General features: G+C 44.6%; 1 protein-coding gene across 1 annotated transcript; it reads right to left on the reverse strand.

Moving 5' to 3' along the window:
• Positions 1-1,378: 1,378 nt before the first annotated feature.
• Positions 1,379-9,131, reverse strand: LOC107047930. The gene is made up of 4 exons (XM_015270860.1): positions 8,965-9,131; positions 8,774-8,882; positions 8,532-8,691; positions 1,379-7,933 (listed from the first exon to the last, which is right to left on the reverse strand). Exons 1-4 carry the CDS (start codon positions 9,011-9,013, stop codon positions 1,466-1,468), a joined length of 6,786 nt encoding a protein of 2,261 aa, XP_015126346.1. The 5' UTR covers positions 9,014-9,131; the 3' UTR covers positions 1,379-1,465.
• Positions 9,132-9,456: the final 325 nt, after the last annotated feature.

Below are 9,456 nucleotides of genomic sequence, written 5' to 3' on the forward strand. Positions count from 1 at the left end.
AGCAGAGTTGTCACAACATTGTCTAGGAGGCCAATGGGGTCTAGGAGTATGTATAGAACATTGGGGTCTAGAAGTCTCCCCGGATTCAAAACCATCTTTAGAGGCCCTAGCACGCCATTTCTCGACCCGCTCTTTCATTTGAGCCCAAAAAAACATTCATATCTTGTCTGACATCTCTGCTACAAACTCGGGTTTTCAACTCGGGCCTTCAATTGAAAGCTACAAACTCGGGTCTTCAACTCGGGCCTTCAATGGAAAGCCCGAGTTGTAGACCCGACTTTGTAGCAACGATGTCAGACAAGATATGAATGTTTTTTTTGGGCTCAAATGAAAGAGCGGGTCGAGAAATGGCGTGCAAATCTCTCTAAGGATAATTTTTTAACCAGGGGAGACTCCTAGATCCGACTGGGCAATGTTGGCACAACTCTGGTAGGAGTCTCTCCTGGTTGGGACATCACCCTTAAAATCATTTGAACTATATTTCGGCACCCACTCCTGCGCTCGGATCCCATTAGAATATCGTTAAGAAAACGTTCACATAAAATGTAAAAAACTATTCATTTCNCTTTGTAGCAACGATGTCAGACAAGATATGAATGTTTTTTTTGGGCTCAAATGAAAGAGCGGGTCGAGAAATGGCGTGCTAGGACCTCTAAAGATGGTGTTGAACCAGGGGAGACTCCTAGAACCCACTGGAAAATGTTGTCACAATTGCGCTTTTCAANTCTCTCCTGGTTGGGACATCACCCTTAAAATCATTTGAACTATATTTCGGCACCCACTCCTGCGCTCGGATCCCATTAGAATATCGTTAAGAAAACGTTCACATAAAATGTAAAAAACTATTCATTTCATCTTTTATTCACGTTTAGTCAATTATTTATTTCATTTTTTATTTGCGTTAATCTATACTGATATTCATATTCGAGAAAATTGTTTACTCCTCTACTATCTCCATATCACTTATTAATTGATTCGATGTGTCTAGTTTATTGTCTAGATTTAATTTGAGAAGTAAAAGTTGAGGGTCCACGATCTCCCATATATCCACGGTAGAAATTAGCTTGAATCCACGGGAAAACATCCCGTATATCCACGGTCAAAATTACCGTGGAGCGTGTGAATAGCCACTGCCTAATCATATTCAAGATTTTGAAAACGAAATCTCGGAAAAAAAATCATACCCTATTAAAGAACTTTTTTTAATGTCGCCCAAAAAATTTCAATCAATCCCATCAATTCTTTTTTCCCAGAATAGATTCTATAATTTAATTGGCCTCCCGACTCTTCAACATTAAATTCCCATTATTATGCCTGCCTCATTAATTTCTCTATTCCCCCTCGCCAGTACCTAATGAAAAGAAGAAAAAAACATATCTCCAGGAACTGAACATCATTTTATTTTCTCCAAACGCTTCACTCAAAAATATACAAAAACAAAAAAACTATCCTCACACCTCAACCATCACCTCCTCCCCCCCGACTCAGTCCTGTTGGATCTCGCCAATGGCGACTTGAAGTCGAGAGATACCCTCGAGCTCCCCGCGAGATTGATCGGCGATAGTTTGGGCATGGGTTCATACCCCTGTAGTTTCTCCAGCCTCCCCTTAATAGCGGTGCTCCTCCTGTCCCTAGGTGTTACCTCAACACTCCTTCCAGGTGTAACCGACACCGACCCCGATTTTTTCATCACCTCCGCGTGAATTCTCGCTGCACAATCATCAACGTAATTCGAAGTGTCCCCAATTCGATGCCTGAGCCCATCAAACTCACTCCTCAGATGACTGCCTTGTCTAGGATTACGTGTAATGATGGTCCTCTCCGAGCAGAATGCCGTGGGAATACTCCGATAAGTATTTCTCCTCCACTCGCAATTGATACAACAAACAATTGACCCAATAGTCGCTATATCAGAATATCCATACGCCACAACTCCCTCCCAGAATAGAATCGACAGAAAGCTGTCCTCTCCCTTTTCACTTCGATACGCCAAATAAACAGTCTCAAAATTCTTCATTCCATGGGGAGCTGGCCCAATTGAAACAACAATACCAACAGTATCAAACTCCCCATAATTAGGCGAAAATCCCTGGGTCATTGTGTCAGACAGCGGTGTGAAAATTCTCTCCGGAAAGGAGAATTTTTTTCCACACATTCTCACATCAAATGTCGTCCACCTAGTGGCATTGATCTGCAGTTCACTGGATCGTTTGCCTGACGCTATTCCATGAATTATCGAGATCGAATTACCTTCTTTGAACATCTCACTGCATTCCTCGGCATTCTGCCAGATTGTAACGACTCCATGTGCACAACCATCCGTTATTCTTATCTTCAAACAAGGTCTCACATCCCTGAGTGTTGATGAGGTGGATACAGAGTCACGGTTTTTGGTGAAGGACATTTGGGCTCTCTCCTCGCTCCTAGCATTGCGAAATATCACTTGACCATCTGATGTTGTTTCGCGGTAGATAATTGGATAGATACGAGATACAACTGCTGACACTTTGCCAATTAGACCACCGTTTGGGTGAATGTGCCTCAGGGATAGTTCCATGGGGCCACTGTATTTTTGGAGGCCCAGTTTAGTGTACCACTTGACTCGTCTCGTTGAATTTGTGTTAATTTTCAAAAGAATGGTGGAGGGGGCCTCCAGGGGATGGCAGCCCTCCTCAATGTTCATCAATTGAGAGCCGTAAGTCATTAATTTTGTTCCCTCCTTTATTTTTCCAGAGAGAATGTTGTTTATCATCGGTGTGTCCAAGGCTGCGACCACTGAGTACCAGCCATCGGTCAATTCCATCGATATTGTTGTCTCCTTGTTCATCGTTGTTCTTTTTATTCGAGAGACGCACAAGATCATGCGACGCGAGGGGGCATCGTCCTTCTCCAGGATCCGTCGGATAACTGGACGCTCTGCACGATCGATCTCTCGGTCGTATCTGTATTTCAATTGCTTCAGGACTCTGTCTGGGGTCAGGCACTTCGGGGGGGCTAGTCTCGTGAATTTCAGACGATCCATCGAGCCTAGCTTCCAGACTATCCACTTGTAGTGGTTCTCCACCCAGTTGTCGGGGAGGAGGGTGGGGTCCACTCCTGGGGAGGCCAGAAAACTCCGTTTGAACTCGGTTATTCCTGCCAAGTTGTGCTCGTTTGGGATCAACAGGGCACCGTCCCCCACTGATATCCCCTCGACACAGGTTCTACTGACATTTCTGTAAATTTCCTCCAGGTTGAACTGGTAGTTTTCAGATGTGGAGGAGGTCAGTGTGGCCACCGCTGGGTCGATCTTCAGACGTGGGAATTCCCGGGGGTCCCGAGGGGCTAGCGACGTTCCTGGAAAACACAATTGCTCCAGAGAAATCATCAGGGACTTGTCTTTCTCTTTTATCTGGACCAGAGAACCAGGATTTTGCCTCGCTCTATTTTTCCTCTTTGCTTCAATCAGGTTCTCTTGTTTAGCAATCGCCTCGTTTCTTTTCCTCTCCAGCGCCTCGTTCAGCTTTATCTTCGTGGAGATTTTCTCGTAGGACTCGAGAAACTCCTGACTGTCGAAGACTACGTCGTCGGGGATCAACTCTTGATTCGTGAGTTTTTTATCAGTTTTTGATTTTTCGGTTGATGGATTTGTGGGGAAGGAGTAGGGCCTCCTCTCGATGGGACGAGAACTGGTGGACGGGAGGTACGAGCTGTCGGACCATCTGCTTGATGGACGCTCGCAGCTCGCTCTCATTTCCTCGGAAACGGTATTTTTGAAGGGTAAAATTCTGTCGTTTTCCGTATCGCGATTATTTTCGAGTGCCAAGGACGACTGGATTATCTCGTCGTCTTCTTCGTTAATCTCGTGGAATAAAATACGAGCCTGGAGGTCAGTGCCTGCTGTCCTTGCCCTCTTTCTACCGAATGGAGTTACATCATCCGAAGGATTCTTTCGTTTTGCTGAGTCTGGGGGGTTTTCATTTCGAGAATTTGTGGAATTATTTTTTACCACTGGCTCATTCTCGTCGACTTCTGTATTGTATGCCTTTAAGTCAGCTTGAATTTTTCGCTGGACAGCTTCTGAGAGGTTTATTCCACCTCCACCAGCTGTTGTGAAACCACAGGTTGACTTTAATGTGATTGGGGTCGAGTTGGGGCGAATCTCTGGTCTCCTCACGTTGAGAGGGGTGAAGGGCTTCGAAATGAAGGGGAGACTTGTCCTCTTCGGAGGTAATTCTGCACCTCTTGAAGTTTTCGAATCATCTCCACTGGGATCTAGCTTTTTACGTTGAACAGTCGAGACTTTCTTCTTCAAGTCTGAAAAATCGAGGTCGTTCTCGTGGACGTCTGCTGTGTAGGCTTCCAAGCCTGCTTTCATCTGCTCCAGGGCAGCCTCTGAGAGTTTTATCGCCCCACCACCAGCCGTTGTGAACCCCAATGCTGGGACGAAGGTACTTGATGTTGAAGTAGTCTCTGGTTTCTTCGTGTTCAGCAGTGTGAAGGGTTTGGCTATCAGTGGAGGACCTGTGGACTTCTTCAGAGGGATTTTTTCAGTCGTTTCTCTCCTTCGAGCCCACATTTTCCTCTTCATACTCGATAGCTCCAGGAGATCAGGGTCTTCATCCTCTAAATTTGGTGAGAATTCTTGCATTGAGACGAAGGTACTTGACGTTGAAGTAGTCTCTGGTTTCTTCGTGTTCAGCAGTGTGAAGGGTTTGGCTATCAGTGGGGGACCTGTGGACTTCTTCAGAGGGATTTTTTCAGTCGTTTCTCTCCTTCGAGCCCACATTTTCCTCTTCATACTCGATAGCTCCAGGAGATCAGGGTCTTCATCCTCTAAATTTGGTGAGAATTCTTGCATTGAGACGAAGGTACTTGACGTTGAAGTAGTCTCTGGTTTCTTCGTGTTCAGCAGTGTGAAGGGTTTGGCTATCAGTGGGGGACCTGTGGACTTCTTCAGAGGGATTTTTTCAGTCGTTTCTCTCCTTCGAGCCCACATTTTCCTCTTCATACTCGATAGCTCCAGGAGATCAGGGTCTTCATCCTCTAAATTTGGTGAGAATTCTTGCATTGAGACGAAGGTACTTGACGTTGAAGTAGTCTCTGGTTTCTTCGTGTTCAGCAGTGTGAAGGGTTTGGCTATCAGTGGGGGACCTGTGGACTTCTTCAGAGGGATTTTTTCAGTCGTTTCTCTCCTTCGAGCCCACATTTTCCTCTTCATACTCGATAGCTCCAGGAGATCAGGGTCTTCATCCTCTAAATTTGGTGAGAATTCTTGCATTGAGACGAAGGTACTTGACGTTGAAGTAGTCTCTGGTTTCTTCGTGTTCAGCAGTGTGAAGGGTTTGGCTATCAGTGGGGGACCTGTGGACTTCTTCAGAGGGATTTTTTCAGTCGTTTCTCTCCTTCGAGCCCACATTTTCCTCTTCATACTCGATAGCTCCAGGAGATCAGGGTCTTCATCCTCTAAATTTGGTGAGAATTCTTGCATTGAGACGAAGGTACTTGACGTTGAAGTAGTCTCTGGTTTCTTCGTGTTCAGCAGTGTGAAGGGTTTGGCTATCAGTGGGGGACCTGTGGACTTCTTCAGAGGGATTTTTTCAGTCGTTTCTCTCCTTCGAGCCCACATTTTCCTCTTCATACTCGATAGCTCCAGGAGATCAGGGTCTTCGTCCTCTAAATTTAGTGAGAATTCTTGCATTGAGACTTTTATTTTGGTCTGGGCAGCCTCTGAGAGGTTTATGGGGGCACCACTCCCAGTTTTAAATCCCACTATTGGATTTGAGGTATTCGGAGTCGACTGACACTCTGATTCTGCGATATTCACGGCAGTTGATGGCTTAGATGGGAATGCTGATGATTTTGAAGTAGCAGCAGGGTTTTGCATATCTGGAGGTCTCAATGGTGTGAATGGCTTGTCCACCACGGAATTCAACTTTTTTAGAGTCGATTCTACAGGTGCTGATGGCTCTGCGTCACCCGCGACCTCCTTTCCAGCTTGACCAAACATCGCCAGGCCCATGGACCAAGCCTTCTCCGATATCTCCACTGTTCTACCAGTTCCTGTTACAAATCCAGGAAATTGGCCATTAGGCTGTGGATCAATGGGCACTGGTGAATAATTAGTATTTCTCAATTGTGGAGAATCGACTGGTGCAGGAGGAATTGAATTATTTTCACATCCTGGGGTCATGTCTCGTGGGACTTCGGGGTTCATCTGTCGTTCGTCATGTGGGTCAGGTACTCGTGGAGATGGGGAAGTCCTCGAGGGCTTGGGATCACAGTTGTCGTTTGAACTTTGATTGACAATTGTTGCTTTAGTCATTGGCGAGGATTTTGGAGCTGATTCCACTCTGTTCAGGCGAAGAGATCGTCGTTTCTTCTTCAAATTCGATATTTCGTTCAGACAATCTGTGTAATCCTTGCTGGAGGTGTCAATAAATAGATTGTCGACTCTGGAGGGTTCTTCAGGTTTATTAGAGGTTTTCCCAAGGGTTTGGAACCCAACACAGCCAGGAAAATCGTCTTTATGAGGTTGTTCAACCCCTTTTGAAACAGATTCCACTATTTTAAGTGGTGGAGGCACTATTTTATCACATTTTTCACTAGTAATTAACGATGTATCTCTATTCGTAACATTATCTTCTATATTTTCATCAGCTGTAGACCTCTTTTCGTCTGCAGATTTATCACTGGGCTTAATTAATTCTCTAGATTTATCCTCTAATATCTGTACACTTTCTTTATCTCGATAAATACTAGTTTGTACTTTCGTTGAGGCTTGATTATTCATCAACAAGTCAATACTGTGCATCTCAGTGGGCTCGTCCCTCTGGAGCTTCGTCTTCTCCTCGAAGATTTTATCCACAGAGATGAATAATTTGTTTCCACTTGCTGTGTCGAAGCCAGAATAGACTGGCATGAGCAGTGGTGGAAGCAACTGCAGCTGGGGAACGATTTCCTCAGTGGGCTGAGACTCCTCTGACTCAGTGTCAATTGTTATCACCAGGGGATCCACCTGCTTCCTAATTCCGTAGTATTTCTCCAGATAATTGTTCAGGAATATGTCGTTGTTCTGGGAGATTGTTTTGGCTATTTCTTCCTCCACGAAGGAGAACCCTGGGAAGTTTAGTTTCTTGGGGGACAGTCCACCGTACTGCAGCACAAATATTCGCTGGAATTCCCAGAGCTCTTTGCTCTCTTGTTCAGCCTTGGAGAATCCTCTGAAACCGTCCTCTGGTTCCTCAATTGTTATCATCTCTTTTTTTATCTCGATCTCTTCTCCTTCCAGGGTGAAGGTTTTTTCCAGGTAGTCGTCGTCCTCCTCCTCGATGTGATCGATACCAAGATCAATTTGGGAATAAGTGTCTTGTCTGATGGTTTGGAGGGCGGTCGGAGGGGTCAGGGCAACTGTCTCTTGGGTAATTGTCGCCTGGGCAACTGTCTCTTGCTGCTGGGTCTCGAGGTCTTTCCACGTTGGAGTGAGTGGAGACTCCTCTGTGGAATCCCTTGAGGGTGATGTCCTTGTGGGGGCTGCCTCGATGTGGCCCCTCTGGGGGAGTCTGTCACACATCTCCAGGTCCCTGCAGCTTCTCAGGAACTCGTCGTCAGGGATTGCATCGTCTGTCAGGGTTTCCAGGCCCTTTTTCTCTCGCATTCGCTTCTGGAGGGCTTTCAATTTTTCCAGCTTTTGGAGGGGGGACTTCGACTGAGGAGCAACTATGAGGGATTGAGACTTCCTCGCTTTGGGGTGCTGGGGCACCTCGTCAGAGTCGTCGTCTTCGTACAATGGTGGAAAGTTTGTGTTGTTTTTATCGAAGATTCTTCTCTTTGGTACACGCTTTTGCTTTTTTCTGGGGGGCAGCTCCTGGGAGAGGGGCACTATCTCCTCGTTTGTTTCGTCGGTCCTCAGGTGCGCTGGGGTTAAGACTGGCTCGGCTGTTTGAGTCAAGTCCTGAGGAAATGAAAATCTTTTCATTAGGGTTTGCTGGGAAATTGTTTCCAGTTGTTAATTTTTTTTCATAAAAAAATTCTTTTGCTTAATTCTTGAGAATTCGCTAAATTCTTTTTGTTAATTAATGGTAGGGTTGATTGTTCGTTCATTATCATGTGAAGCATGTGTGAGAAAATTATAATAATTGATAAAGTCATTATTTCTCCTAAATTCCACCAAATTTAACTGAATTTATCAATATGGAGTTGAATAATACCATCAATCAGTGATTTTAGGACATTAATTAAATGGATTTGGATTAGAATGGGAGAATGGATCGTTCATTATGCATAAAACTGGATAATTAGGACAGGAAAAAAATGATGTCAATATCTTTGGAGTCAAAAATAGCATTTTGCAATGTTTACAAACAATTGTTCACAACTATAGATTTTTTTAACGAAAACATTTTAACGGTTTTATTATGAAGATCTAGGTACTCTGTCAACTCAAAAACTATTGAGTATTTATCAGCAATTATGTTAACGTTGATGCACAAATGTAGATAATTAAGTAAGAAAGACAATTCAACATTCTCAACAAACACAAAAGTACTCACATCATCAACATTATTGGAGTCAAGAACAGCGTTTTTCGAGCGCATTGGTAGATCTCGTTTCCCCTGTGGTGTTTCCATATCACTGGTCCAATCGTCAGCCTTTGATATGAAAGGGGCCAGGGTCAGGGGGGTTTTTGGCACGATGGGTTTGCCTGGTGTCCTACGAAATATTTAAATACACCAGAAATAAGCAAGTCCATCGTAATCAGATAATCAAAGAAGATGCCAATGAAATATATTACTCTTCTCTTTGGTGGTGGAGTAAAACAGGAGTTTGAGATAGATTGAAGAACGATGTGTTGACCTTGGGATCTGGACTCGTGAAGCTGACGTCGGATGGCTCGTCATCGTCTGAAATACGGTGCAGAGGAGAGGATTCGTGAGATTTGTAAACATGGGGGGTCCAGGGGGAGTGAATGAAGCAGAAATTTACCGGAGAATATGTCCTCAGATGCGTCACTGACGTTTCCACCGTAATCCATCGTAACTTCGAGGGTAAACGACACCTGAGATGTCTCATAAAATCACTTATTAGGGACGGGAATGCGTACGGTGAATTAATCTTTTGTTTTCATTCGGCACTGAGCGTTTCGTCAACCAACTGAGCCAATGTGGGGGGTTTACTGGAAGGTTACTGTCGCTTCCGAAAGAAAAATGGTGGCGCCAGTTGTTCAGTCGACGGTTCGGAGACAACGGTCGCTGATATTTTGTGTTTATTTCGGATGTTTTGTGTTTATTTCGGGTATTTTTGCGTGATTATGTGGCAAGGGGACTTGTGCGAATGATGGGGCCTTCGGAAATACGTGAGTTATTGATTTCTGCTTGGTTTATTTGTAAATAAAGGTACTTTGGTGGCGATGATTTTGATTTTCATGTCGAATTTTGAGGGGAATGAGTGGATTTTTCGACGGGGAAAATTTGTATG

Source organism: Diachasma alloeum, unplaced genomic scaffold (genome assembly GCF_001412515.2).
Source record: "Diachasma alloeum isolate Michigan unplaced genomic scaffold, Dall2.0 Dall_scaffold_00183, whole genome shotgun sequence".
Lineage (NCBI taxonomy): Eukaryota > Metazoa > Arthropoda > Insecta > Hymenoptera > Braconidae > Diachasma > Diachasma alloeum.